The sequence below is a fragment of the Culex quinquefasciatus genome, chromosome 2, assembly GCF_015732765.1.
Source record: "Culex quinquefasciatus strain JHB chromosome 2, VPISU_Cqui_1.0_pri_paternal, whole genome shotgun sequence".
Lineage (NCBI taxonomy): Eukaryota > Metazoa > Arthropoda > Insecta > Diptera > Culicidae > Culex > Culex quinquefasciatus.
In genome coordinates, this window is record NC_051862.1 from 73,241,274 (window position 1) to 73,256,673 (window position 15,400).

General features: G+C 36.9%; 1 protein-coding gene across 1 annotated transcript in view; it reads right to left on the reverse strand.

Moving 5' to 3' along the window:
- Positions 1-15,400, reverse strand: part of LOC6036631 (neuromodulin) — a 220,728-nt gene that overhangs the window by 81,844 nt on the left and 123,484 nt on the right. Inside the window, exon 2 of the mRNA XM_038256062.1 lies at positions 8,088-8,267. Coding sequence (XP_038111990.1) covers positions 8,088-8,267 — 180 coding nt within the window. The remainder of the gene's footprint in view (positions 1-8,087; positions 8,268-15,400) is intronic.

The window sequence follows — 15,400 nt, forward strand, 5'->3', positions numbered from 1 at the left end:
GAAAAAGGAAATTATTTTAAAATATTCACCTGGTTAAAAATCACAAAGGGTTTTATATTCTTTACAATAAATGATTTGTGATGTAAAAGTTGCACTGAAAATATATTATTATATTCAATGTGCCTGATACACCATTCTGATAAAATCCTCTATAATCCTTTTAAAATAATGCTGATTTGTAGGCACGCCTATTTTCGTAAAAATCTCACGTTTGAACATGATTCAAATTTCTCAGGAAAACTGGGACCGATTCCAAAGTGGCCAATACGGCACATTAGTCTTTTCCGAAATTGAGATCTTTTATCTCCATTTTTCAAATACAACTATTTTTGAAATGAATCTCTTATTTGACGGATTCCCGGGGACACATGGAATCGATGCCAATACGGACAATCGTCTTTCTGGCCAATGCCATGTTTATTCTATTTCAAAATTGCGATTGTTTATCTCCATTTTGCGAGCAGAAATATTTCAAAATTCTTCCTTTTGGTCATGATCCGGATTACCCGGGGACACATGGAATCGATGCCAAAATGGCCAATACGGTCAAACACTATTCTGACCATGTTCCGATTCCCCGGGACACATGGAATCGATTCCAAAGTGGCCAATACGGACAATCGTCTTTCTGGCCAATGCCATGTTTGTTCTTTTTCATAATTGAGATTGTTTATCTCCATTTTGCAAGCAGAAATATTTCAAAAATTCTTCCTTTTGGTCATGATCCGGATTACCCGGGACACCAGGAATCGATTACAAAGTGGCCAATATAGTCAAACACCATTCTGAATTATGCCATGATTATTCTTTTTCAAAATTGAGTTTGTTTAGCTCCATTTTCAAGCACAACTATTTTTGCAATCAATCTCCCATTTGACCATGATCCGGATTCCACGAGGACACATGGAATCGATTCCAAAGTGGCCAATACGGACAAACACCAATCTGAAAAATGCCATCATATTCTCTTTAAAATTTAGATTGTTTTTCTACATTTTTCAAGCACAACTATTTTTGCAAAACGTTTTCCTTTTGATGGTGTTCCGGATTCCCGGGACACATGGAATCGATGCCAAAATGGAAAATACGGACGAACACTATTCTAAAAAATGTCACAATTATTCTTTTCCGAAATTGATATTGTTTTCCGCCATTTTTCAAGCACAACTAATTTAGAAGCAAGTTTTCCCTTTTTACCACGTTCCGAATTCCCCGGGGACACATGGAATCGATGCCAAAATGGCCAATACGGACAAACACTACTCTGAAAAATGCCACAATTATTCTTTTCCGAAATTGATATTGTTTTCCGCCATTTTTCAAGCACAACTAATTTAGAAACAAGTTTTCCCTTTTTACCATGTTCCGGATTCCCCGGGGACACCTGGAATTGATGCCAAAATGGCCAATACGGACAAACACTATTCTAAAAATGTCACAATTATTTTTCCGAAATTGAGATTTATTATCTCCATTTTTCAAGTACAACTATTTTTGAAATGAATCTCCTTTTGACCATGATCCGGATTATCCGGGAAACCCGGAATCGATTACAAAGTGGTCAATACGGACAATCGTCTTTCTGGCCAATGCCATGATTATTCTTTTTCAAATTTGAGATTGTTTATCTCCATTTTGCAAGCAGAAATATTTCAAAAATTCTTCCTTTTGGTCATGATCCGGATTACCTGGGGACACCAGGAATCGATTACAAAGTGGCCAATATAGTGAAACACCATTCTGAATTATGCCATGATTATTCTTTTTCAAAATTGAGCTTGTTTTTCTTCACTTTCAAGCACAACTATTTTTGCAATCTATCTCCCATTTGACCATGATCCGGATTCCCTGGGGACCCTGGAACCGATTCCAATGTGGTCGGTTTATTCAGAAGTCGGTTCTACCAATATTCTCTTTATAATTCTCAGTAAAATAATAATCCCGAAACTTTTGTTTTCGCCAGCATTGCACATCATTCGAATTTTGCCGTTATTTTTCGTTCTCTTTCCACCCGTGTCCGTGTGTGTCTGCTTGGTTGGTCGTCGTCGTCGTCGTCGCGACCAGTTTTGATGGACGATTTTTCTAAAAATTTCATTTATTTTGTACTAGAATCAAATAGTTTATATAAAACGTATATATTGCTATACATCATTGTCTTCGTTAGAATGTTGGCTACACCGACTTATATGTTTGGAATGCGGTTTTCGAAAAAATTGCAGTGTTTTTGCGAGTGGAAGAAAAAAAGTTCAGATTTTTTCCCTCGGGCGGGCAAATGAAGCCCACCTTAAGTGATATTTATGTACTTTTTGGATGCCGGATCTCACTTAAATGTATGTAAACTATGTCCAGGTCCATCATCCGACCCATCGTTGGTTAGATTATAAAAAAGACCTTTCCAACGAGTTCAAAACATTGAAGATCTGGCAACCCTGTCTCGAGATATGGCCACTTAAGTGATATTGATGTACTTTTTGGAAGCCGGATCTCACTTAAATGTATGTAAACTATGTCCGGATCCACCATCTGACCCATCGTTGGTTAGATTATAAAAAGACCTTTCCAACGAGTTCAAAACATTGAAGATCTGGCAACCCTGTCTCGAGATATGGCCACTTAAGTGATATTGATGTACTTTTTTGTAGCCGGATCTCACTTAAATGTATGTAAACTATGTCCGGATCCACCATCTGACCCATCGTTGATTAGATTATAAAAAGACCTTTCCAACGAATCCAAAACATTGAAGATCTGGCAACCCTGTCTCGAGATATGCCCACTTAAGTGATATTGATGTACTTTTTGGAAGCCGGATCTCACTTAAATGTATGTAAACGACGTCCGGATCCACCATCCAACCCATCGTTGATTAGATTATCAAAAGACCTTTCCAACGAGTTCAAAACATTGAAGATCTGGAAACCCTGTCTCGAGATATGTCCACTTAAGTGATATTTATGTACTTTTTGGATGCCGGATCTCACTTAAATGTATGTAAACGACGTCCGGATCCACCATCCAACCCATCGTTGGTTAGGTTATCAGAAGATCTTTCTAACGAGCATAAAACATTGAAGATCTGGCAACCCTGTCTCGAGATATGGCCACTTAAGTGATATTGATGTACTTTTTGAAAGCCGGATCTCACTTAAATGTATGTAAACTATGTCCAGGTCCATCATCCAACCCATCGTTGGTTAGATTATCAAAAGACCTTTCCAACGAGTTCAAAACATTGAAGATCTGGCAACCCTGTCTCGAGATATCCCGACTTAAGTGATATTAATGTACTTTTTGGATGCCGGATCTCACTTAAATGTATGTAAACTATGTCCAGGTCCATCATCCAACCCATCGTTGGTTGGGTTATCAAAAGACCTTTCCAACGAGTCCAAAAAATTGTAGATCTGGCAACCCTGTCTCGAGATATGGCCACTTAAGTGATATTTATGTACTTTTTGGAAGCCGGATCTCACTTAAATGTATGTAAACTGTGTCCGGATCCACCATCCGACCCATTTTTGGTTAGGTTATCAAAAGACCTTTCCAACGAGTCCAAAACTTTGAAGATCTGGCAACCCTGTCTCGAGATATGGCCACTTAAGTGATATTTATGTTCTTTTTAATCCATATCTAAAAAATAGATGAAATTTGTGTACAGCCATTGATGGTAATGAGTGAGGAAGGCTTCAACCACATAGGTGGGTTAAGTTAGTTTTTTTTTTATCTATGAGGCTGGTACAAATATTTTTAAAAGTTTTTGTCACCCCCCCTTCAAAATTGGCCGAAAAAATCAGGGGGCAAAAAAAATATTTTTACAATAAACTTCAAAATTTCAATGAAAATTCAGGGCCGAGGGACAAAAACTTTTTTAAATATTTGCATCGGCCTAATATTTGAAAAATAAATAAAAATCCTATATTTTGCTCCATGTTTTTATGAGTTCATTTTTGTACTGAATTCTTGAGACTTGTTCAACGATAATTTGCAACGACATCAAAATAGTTTACCCAAAATCAATATCAACATCAACAATCAATGATTATTTCAAATTTGTTGCAACTTGTTTAGACATTTTTGTTAGTTTCAATCATTTTAAATGCAGCACTTTGATTTTCTTATACTCAGTTATAAACAAAATGCGCATGTTGAGTTCCAAGTAAGAGATTGTTATTATCGTTGATTATTTGTTACAAAAGTTAAACTGTTAGTGACTCTTTTTCGATCTGCAAAAACAGTGATTACTATTTGTAATCTTTTTATGTACCTCGTATTTTTTCCTAAAAATGATTTAACTGAAAACCTCTAAGACATTCGCTATCGGGGTAAAAGATGACTTTGTGTGTACTTTTTCAGAAATAACTGGATGAAATTTGGTCAAATTTGAATTGAAAGGGCACATAAATATAGTCTGACTAAAGAGAATTCCCTCTCTCTGGTCTGACTACATAACCAATATTTTTTTTTAATTATGATACTACATACTTGGGTAAGAGGGTATCATTTAGTAATTATAGTGTAATAATACAATTAGTGCTTTTCAATCACATTTAAAAGCTTCAAAAACATAATGGCATCTGATAAATCAATTAAAATAAGTTGTTTTGTAAATTAAGCTGTTATATAGGAAATATTGAACAGTAAAAAAAACATATTTTTTGTTGAATTTAAGATAACTCTGGCTCCGACTCCGGGTTATCAGAAATCTTCGGCTCCGACTCCGACTCCGACTCCAGCTCTTAAAATTTAGCCGACTCCGGCTCCGACTCCGACTCCAGCTGCTCGAGTTTTGACGACTCCGACTCCGACTCCGACTCCAGGTCCCCAAAAAGACCCGACTCCACCGACTCCGGCTCCAACTCCGACTCCGACTCCACAGCCCTGGTTTTAAAAATAATTAACCTATTATTAGTTAGTTAACTAACTTTTGAAACATTTAAAAATATGTGGAGTCGGAGTCGGAGTCAACCATTTGTTTAAAGCTGGAGTCGGAGTCGGCTAGAGATGGTAGGCCGGAGTCGGAGTCGGAGTCGGAGCCAACCATTTGTTCAAAGCCGGAGCCGGAGTCGGAGTCGGAGTCGGAGTCAGCTAATCTGAGAAAGCCGGAGTCGGAGTCGGAGTCGGAGTCGTTTGAAATATGACCCGACTCCGCAGCCCTGACATAATCAACGATGGGTCGGGTGATGGACCCGGACATAGTTTACATACATTTAAGTGAGATCCGGTTTCAAAAAGTACATAAATGTCACTTAAGTGGCCATATCTCGAGACAGGGTTGCCAGATCTTCAATGTTTTGGACTCGTTGGAAAGGTCTTTTGATAATCTAACCAATGATGAGTGAGATGGTGGATCCGGACATAGTTTACATACATTTAAGTGAGATCCGGCTTCCAAAAACTACATCAATACCACTTAAGTGGCCATATCTCAAGACAGGGTTGCCAGATCTTCAATGTTTTGGACTCGTTGAAAAGGTCTTTTGATAACCTAACCAACGATGGGTCGGATGGTGGATCCAGACATAGTTTACATACATTTAAGTGAGATACGGCTTCCAAAAAGTACATCAATACCACTTAAGTGGCCATATCTCGAGACAGGGTTGCCAGATCTTCAATGTTTTGGACTCGTTGGAAAGATCTTTTGATAATCTAACCAATGATGAGTGAGATGGTGGATCCGGACATAGTTTACATACATTTAAGTGAGATCCGGCTTCCAAAAACTACATCAATACCACTTAAGTGGCCATATCTCAAGACAGGGTTGCCAGATCTTCAATGTTTTGGACTCGTTGGAAAGGTCTTTTGATAACCTAACCAACGATAGGTCGGATGATGGACCCGGACATAGTTTACATACATTTAAGTGAGATCCGGATATATGTGAAAACACATTTTTATACATAACTTTTGAACTACTTATCAAAACTTCAATCTGTATAAAACTCGATCTATGGGACCCTAAACCAAGTCGAATGCAACAGGTTCGGGTCAAATCGATTCAGCCAGTGCCGAGAAACATGAGCTAGTTTGTTGGTCACATACATACATACACACACACATACACACACACATACACACAGACATTTGTTCAGTTTTCGATTCTGAGTCGATATGTATACATGAAGGTGGGTCTACGACGTTTTGATTCAAAGTTCATTTTTAGAGCAGGATTATAGCCTTACCTCAGTGAGGAAGGCAAAAAAACTCCAGAAAATAACAGTACTGAAAAGTTTTTCCAGCATCCATCTGGGTGCAGAAAACTTCCTGTTTACGGCAAATAACATAAAGTTTCACTGAATAATTAATTCAAAAGGGAGTTTTCCGGAGTTAAAAAAAAAGTTTTATTCACCTCGTTGTAAAACTTGATATTTTCAGCACTCGTCATATTTAATTAACTCGGTAAACCTCATTTGATAAATACAAGACTTGTGTTGAAAAAATCTTCTTCTATTTAACTTTTTGTGACATTGTGTAATACACGTTTTAAGAGATTCAGAAAAATACATTTAAATACATCCAGAGCTGTATGCGGACGGAGAGGATAAATCCCGAAATTACCGAGAGTACTTTACTCATGGGTTAATTTTTCAAAAAGTTCATCTATTAAAAAAATGTACCGGTACCGAGACTCGAACCCAAGACCTTCCGCATATGGAACCGTTCCTTTGTCGTATGGGCCACCATGGTTCGGTGACTAAGAGGTGTTCATTTGTTCATATAAGCCTCTCAATAGGATGAACTGTTTCAATGAACAAATGAACACGCGAGAGGTTTATACTCTCACAAAAAAGTACTTTCCTCATGTTTCTTTTCGGGAGGTCTATCCAATCGGTCTTTAACTATGGGTGTAGGATTTTTCTGTTAAACATTTTTTTCTCCGCTTTAGTTTGGCGTGTGTGAGTTTGATCGCAAAAACAATAACTATCACATTGTCAACAAGTATTATATTTCGATAAAAGTACTGACAAGTTCAACTTTTGAGCACTGTTTTTTATGATGATAAGTAGGCCATTTTATTACAACACAATGACAGGGAAAGTAAGAATTTTGACATTTGATTTTTCAACAATTTTATTTTCCGGGTTTAACCTTAATTTTTTGCATTTTTTCATAAATTTTGTATCAAAAGAGACAACATTGAAAACGGTACTACTTGGTCATATTGGATTGCCAATATTATTTTTATAAATTTTGACAATATGTTTTATATTTTCTGTTATTTTTTTTTAAAGAATCATATCACCCCTACCAAATTTGAACTATAAACTGTGTTTATTGTGGAACAGCCCGAAGTAAATGTAGTCTAGATAAATTTGAGTTCAGTTTTCTATGTACTTTCTCTCTTGATCGATCTGTGTAGTGTAACAATATTTGTGTGACCTTATCAGCGAGAGAATTGATAAGAGAGCGAGATCGTAATCTCCAATAAATCAGCCTCGGTCATGTATGCCTGACTCCCTAGTCCATCTCCGTTCAATCAAAATTTTACGAAAATCTCAGAGAATAATGAGCATGTTTTTTTTTTATAAATTTTAACATAAAATTCTACCCTGATTCTGTTGGACTTAAACTTTTTTTTGAATGTTTATGTACAACGGCCTAATATTTAAAAAAAGGTATCAGTTCTTAAATTATAAAAGAAAATGTTATATTTATAATTGGTTGACATTTTCAGTGCTTTCATATAAATCTGGTTGTTATGATATCGTTATTGAACGTAATTTGTAATGCCAACCTGGCCAGTTACTTCCGTTTAATAAGGTAAGAAAACGCACGGTCGATTACTTCCCGTTATGAATAATACATAATAAATTCCATGAGTGTTCGCTCAACTGCTCAAAAGATTATATGATTCGAACGCAGGTATCGTATGAATGCGTTTCTTCGCAAGCAGGTAGGACAAATCTACCGCCCCAAGAGGAGAAAGATGTTTATCGTTTCTATTAACCTTTCGCCGGGTAGATTCCATTCTCGATATCCACCCCGGTGCTTCGAGATCGGCAACAGCCCAATAGGTTGGCTCATAATAATGCTGTGATATTGAAAGCTCTTTCATACGAAAAAAAACGAATCCAAGAACCTACCTTCGTCGTTGGGATCGAACTCAGCCTCCAGCTCCGCCTTGGTCGGTTCCCGCTCGGTTTCTGCCGAGTTCTGCTGCTGCCCCGCCTCGCTACCGTTGACGTCCCCCTGCTTCATCGTGGTTCCCTTGCGCACCTGGTGGCCTCGGAACGCTGCCTGGATCTTAGTGGCGGCCGCTTCGACTGTAAGGTTGGAAGAGGAAAAAAAATGAGATGGAAATTAGTTTTTCGTCCTGCCTTCTTCTACTTCTTCATAATGGGAATACAAATTGTTGCTTGGTCTAGGTCTAGGTGAGTTCCAGCGGACCAGGACAATCGTTTGCTGTAAGTACCTCGTAAATTTATTTTTGGGGCGCTCTTTTCCGTAGAAGCTGTTGCACGTCGCCGCTACTCGTGACAGCTTTAATTAGAGGTTTCATCGCGTGTTAGTACCGGTTGTCGGAAGGAATAAATTGAATTGAATTATTAATTCAAACAAGGCGAGTTTTTAAATTAAGATTTTTAGTTTCAATGATAAATGTTTCTTTTAAGGAAGAATATTAAACAAACTTTTCATTGCTGCAGTACATTCCGTAAACCGAGACTCCATTTATCTTCAGCGAGCTCATCCCGAGAAACAGTCATAAAGCTCTCAGCCGAAAAAGCAGTCCCGCTGCCAACACTCTGCAGCAGCTCCTAGCCAAAACTATGCCAACAATGCGACAGAACAATTTACGCTGTGCACCCTTCCCCGCACTAAGACTAAAGCGAACGGGATTTTAAGTTTCGACCAAAAAGCTCGTCGTTGTAGCATCTATTTTCATCAAAATGTAACTATTATGGTGATGAGGCCACTGCTGCTGGCTATAGAGTTGCAGACTCCGAGCTCCACACGCCAGGGTCTTCCGGCGGATCTCCCTCCGAAGGCCGACAAATAGAATCGGTAACCCGTGAAAACCACCTCGTCATACTCGGGACGACCACCAGGCCAGGCCACACAGGTTGCGAGACGACCGGGTTCATCATCATCGTTCGCTGCTGGGTTGAGGAAAAACGGGGTTTTCACAAGCCGTGAATTTTCATAAATGTGCCGAGCTTTTGCCTTGCTCCACCCCATTATGCTGGGCAGTGAGTTGTGGGTTTTCCAATTTGCGTATCCCACCTCGTGGGGGCAATTTGGGTGGAATGAATTTATTATTATATTTGTTATTTGTGATAAATGTTTACTGCAATTTTTATTTCGATTGAGCGTTTTTTTTCAAATAATCTTGATTTTCCTATAATTTTAAAATTTTTGGAATCACGGATCGGAAAATGACGCAATTATTTAGGAATGTTTTTTGTTTTTCATAAATTCATGAATAGTTTAAATTTTTGGAATGTACAACAACTGTAATGATTTGCATAATTTGATACTTTTTCTATAAAATGAGCAGTTCTCTACGAAATCGGCCTTTTTTTTCTTAAATTTTAATTTTTGTATTTTTTAATCCGACTGAAACTTTTTTGGTACCTTCGGTATGCCCAAAGAAGCCATTTTTTCATTAGTTTGTCCATATAATTTTCCATGATGTATGAAAATTCAAAAATCTGTATCTTTTGAAGGAATTCTTTGATCGATTTGGTGTCTTCGGCAAAGTTGTGGATATGGACTACATTAAAAAAAATGATACACGGTAAAAAAAAATTTGGTGATTTTTTATTTAACTTTTTGTCACTAAAACTTGATTTGCAAAAATACACTATTTTTATTTTTTTTTATTTTTTTTATATGTTTTAGAGGACATCAAATACCAACTTTTCAGAAATTTCCAGGTTGTGCAAAAAATCTTTGAGCGAGTTATGAATTTTTGAATCAAAACTGATTTTTTGAAAAGATCAAAAAAAAATCAACTTCATTTTTCGATGTAAAATTAATTTTGCAATATTTTTGGATATAAATATTGAAAAAAGCCTAAATCGAAAAAAAGTTCTCTTATCGGGCTCAAATTTTTTTCTGGGGTTTCCTCGGCCAAAATAATTAGACCCATATTTTTTTGTTCGGCCATTAGGGTGACCTACATCGGGGTGGTTCAAAAAATGGCAATTTTCGTCATTTTACGCAAAAACCTTTTTTTTTATAAAATCGTATCTCCGCGTCAGGTGATTAGTTTGGCTATTGGAGAAAAATAGTCAAAAGTTTATAAAATCTAGCTTAACTATTAAAAAAGTCGTTTGGAAACATAAAATGGCGTTTTGATCGTGTCTGGACCAAATACCCTATGTCTGAAAATACAGCAATTCCCCACGAAAACAGCATGGAAAAAAACAAAAGTGCTCGGATCGGGCTCAAAATTTTTCTGGGGGTTCCCTGGCCGAAATAATTAGACCCGTATTTTTTTGTTTGGCCATCAGGGTGGCCTACGCCGTGTTAGGGTGGTCTAAAAAATGGCCATTTTCGTCGATTTTCGCAAAAACCACTTTTTTCGAAAAATCATAACTCCTCGTCATTTTAACCGATTTCAATTGTCTTATACGCAAATGAAAGGTGATAAGTTGGCCTTTCAAAGAAAAATAGTAACAAGTTTCAAAAATCTAGCCTAACATATGAAAAGGGCGTATGAAACTTTAAAATGCCGTTTTGCCGGTGTCTGGACCAAAGAGCCTATGTCTGGAATTTTTTTATCGGATTCCCCGGACATTTTTACATAATATACGAAAATTAAAAAAATAATTAAAAAACGCAACTTTTGGTACCCAGACATGTATAGGTCATCGCTGAAATTTTGAAGTTATCGCAGTTTTAGTGAAAAAAGTTGATTTTTTGCCAATTTCGTCATTCTCCGGTTTTTGCGCGCGGCTCGTCAGAAAACACGGATTTTATTTTGAAAAAATCATATCTCGGAATCCTGTTAATGAACTCCTCCCATTATTTAGAATATTATGTAAAAATGTCCAGGGAATCCGATAAAAATATTTCCAGACATAGGCTCTTTGGTCCAGACAACGTCAAAACGGCATATTAAAGTTTCATACGCCCTTTTCATATGTTAGGCTAGATTTTTGAAACTTCTTACTATTTTTATTTGAAAGGCCAACTTATCACCTTTCATTTGCGTATAAGACAATTGAAATCGGTTAAAATGGCGAGAAGTTACGATTTTTCAAAAAAAGTGGCTTTTGCGAAAAATCGACGAAAATGGCCATTTTTCAGACCACCCTAACACGGCGTAGGCCACCCTAATGGCCAAACAAAAAAATACGGGTCTAATTATTTCGGCCAGGGAACCCCCTGAAAAATTTTGAGCCCGATCCGAGCACTTTTGTTTTTTTCCATGCTGTTTTCGTGGGGAATTGCTGAATATTTTTATCGGATACTTCGGAAAATTTTCTCATAACATATCGAAAAAATGGCGATGTCGAACCGTACGTTTCCAAGATATGATTTTTTGAAAATAAAAACTGAGTTTTTCGACGCGCCTCGCGCAAAAACAGGAAAATGACAAAATCGGCAAAAAATCAACTTTTTTCACTAAAACTGCGATAACTTCAAAATTTAAGCGATGACCTATACATGTTTGGGTACCACAATTTTCGTAATTAAAATACGCAGCTAAAAAAGTGGTTTTTGCGAAAAATGACAAAAATTGCCATTTTTTGCACCACCCTAACACGGCGTAGGTCACCCTAATGGCTAAACAAAAAAATACGGGTCTAATTATTTTGGCCAAGGAACCCCCAGAAAAATGTTGAGCCCGATCGGAGAGCTTTTTTTCGGTTTAGACTCTTTGAAATGGAATTGCCGTATATATGTATGATTCCTAGGCTGTAATAAAAACTGTAATATTTATGTGAGTAAAAGTGTACAATTCAGCTTACACATTTGATGTTACCCATTTCACCCCGCACTTTCACAGTGCCACCCAACACAACGGGGTCGACCTTTGAAGCAGCGGAAAAACCATTGCTAATGGTAAAATGCGGGTCGCTCTGCAATAAAACAGCTGGCCGGTGTGTGTGTGTGTGTGAGCTGGTTTTTGGTTCTTTCTCCGTTTGATGGGTTGCAATTTTCGGGTTGGACGTGTTTATACATTTTTTTATCCTCTGTTTGCGAACTTGATGCTTCACCCCCACTCCACCACCGCTCAATAAAGTATATAAATTTAAAGCTGGAACTCCTGCTGTGGCGAGGGACCCAAGTTGGACTGTACAGGAAAGCTGGATGTTGGGAGGGGGTGGAAGCTGTTTCCTTCCTTCCTTTTTGTCTGACAAAATGGAATAAAAGGGTAAATTTGAAAAGAAATTACCGTCATCGTCTTTCACTAAGAAACCCCTCTTTTTTTACTTTGCGTCCTTATAATAAACCAAGTTCTTTTTGTGCCTTTTCGGAGGTTGAAAAGAAAATATTCAGCTTGTTTTCTTTGGTTTATTTGTTCACTTTGATTTAAAGAATAAACGAATCAAGTGTTCTAATTATTCCTATTTTTAATTTATAAACAAAATTTAACGAAGAAACATGCTCCTCTTCAACACTTCCCACTTGAAATCCATCGGTAGGTAATTGGAATATAAATTAAAACTTATCCAATTAGTGCAATATGCTGCTCATGACATTTACCTGATTCACTTTCTCAGAGCGATAAATTTTTCAACCGCATCAAGCTAAGCTAGCGAACCACATCACATTGTTAGAGGTAATCAATGCTATAAATATGCCACATTCCATTAGTCTGTCGGGGACGCCGTGGTGGCCAAAACAACCGCAAAACCCCGGATGGTCTGGTCCTGCCACAGAATAGAGCAAATATTTGTCCTCTGTTGGCAACTATAGTGCTGGCTGTGTTGGCGTCCATTAAAAAAAGCTCAAACAAGGGTGAGTAGTTTTTTTTTATCAGTTTGTTTTTTTTTGCTATCGATTATGGTTCATCATTTTGCAGATATAATTGCTTGATATCGGTAATCAGCTGTCTGTTTCTTCGGATGACAGCTTCGTCAGAATTTGATGCGTTCTGGGCTGGGACTAGTCTTTACGGTTATTCGTGATGACAAAGTGTAATATGACAGCTGATGAATATTGAAAGTCAACTCTTGAGTTTTCTTTTATGGTAAGAACTAGTTTTTTTTGTTGAATTATCCGACTCTTTTTGTAGAAGTTTGTTAGAGTACCATCCATGAACCAAGTGGACCTTTATTTGATTTCTCAACTCTTATTTTCAGATGTGCGGCAAAAGGTCGAAGGACATAAGGTCGAATGGACAAATGGTTGAATGCCAAAAGGTTGAAAGGCATAAGGTCGAATGGACAAAAGGTCGAATGTGAAAAAATGAAACAAATAATGATAATTGTATACTTCTAAAATAACCATGAATTTTTTTTTCTACCAAACAAATCGGTTGTTCTCCTGTGAGATTATCCATCCTTTTAGTAATGATATTGTTTTTTTCAAATACCTACACTGAACAACTTCCAAATCATTTTCTGAGAAGTTTTCATTTCCCAAAAAAATAATAGTTTTTGTAATAATAGTATGATATAATATTGTGAGCTATCCCATTCTTTCAAACGTGGGCAGTTTGTTTTAAAAGGCGACCTCTCATTTTTTTATTCCAAAAAAAAAAAACATATTCTTGATTGTTATACTATTTTTGTGAGTTTTACCATTCTTTCAAACATGAGAATTTCTTTAAAAAAATATCTACTTCTAAAATATTTTTAGGTTTTGTAAACAACGTTTTCTTGACTGTCGTAATGCTTTTGTGAATTTTTCAATTGTTTCAAATATGAGCGGTTCTATAAAAAAAAATTACCTTCTACATTTTTTTTGTGTTTATTATATATAAAAAAACCTCTTCTTGTTTGTAGTAATATTTTTGTGATATTTTTCATTCTTTCAAACATGAGCAGTTGTTTTTAAAATACTACATACTTCTTATATTTTTTGTATGTTTTTATTTAATTAATAAAAAAAATATTGGTTGGAATATTTTAGTCAAATTTCAGTGACTTTTCCATTTTTTCAAATAAAAACAGTTCTGCAAAATGAAAAAGCCTTACTTGCAAGTTTTCTATTCTTTTTCAATCTATCCTTCTCAAAATCTTACTTTAAAAATATATCTGTAAATATAAAAGTCGATCGTCTTTATTTATATTTATAAAAGATAATAAACCACCCCTACCTCCCCCTCCTCTCCTTCTTTAACAAAAAGTGTACAACAATCCGGGGGCAAGTTTTTATTCAGAAGACCTCTATATTAAATAACTAAATATTGAAAAAATCGATCTTTTGTCATTTCAACGATTTTTTTTTCATTCGACCTTTTGTCAACTTTTGTCCATTTGTCCATTTAATCTTTTGGCATTCCATTTATCACAGTTTGTTGCAATCGATAAATATTAATTATAATCACCATTATTAAGTAGCTAATTGAATGCGTTGCGTACACGACAAAATTGCACAATTATTCAATCAAAAATTTTGTATCACGAGCAAATCCCTGTTGTATTTGCATTGAACTTATCAGAGCTCGAGATCTAATTTCAATAATCACGAATGGCATATTTGCATGCCAACGGGGCATTTCAGCGAATGGGGGGGACCACAGAGCTCGCACGGATTACCCATGCCGGTGCCATCAGATACAAAATAATCAAAAGTGCATTCGATAAAACATGAATTGAATTTACGTGCACGCCGGTTATTGGGGAAACGATCGACACGAATGCTAAGCCGTTGAAAATTTTTAGGGGGAAATTTAAAAAATGCTCCAAATCGTCTCTTTCCACCGTTTCAACCTCTCAATTAACATTTTACCCTAAAAGGGGACACGTTTTCTTAGTGCCTTCCACACCCAACAAACACACCCAAGTTGTGGGTGATCGATTGAGGCAAGATATTGCTTTAGTCCCACCCACCCCTACCTCTAAGTATTCCTTCTTCACGTGATTTCGGAAACGGAAATGCTTCATCGAACGTACCGTGCAATGGATTTACGGCATCACACACTGTGCTCGAGTAGAAGTCCTACTTGCTCAGTGGCTGTTACGCCACATGCAGCAGCACAGCAGTTGCAGTCTGAATTATTATTCAGAAGACCGGTACGGAGAACGAAAAAATGAAGAATGTTTTACATATTTTGCTCGGGGTGACTGCAGAAGAAGGAGGATTCGGAAACATTTTTCCTATCCACATGATTGGATTTATCAAGGAACGCAACGGTAAAGGTGAAGCGATTTTTAATTAAATTTCTTCAATATTTCAAGTTTTGTGGAATGTCTTGATTTTCAATTCTTCGAATCGTTGTTTTCGTGCTATCTTGACGCACGAGAATTCTGGGCCAAATTGAGTTAAGAGCGCCATT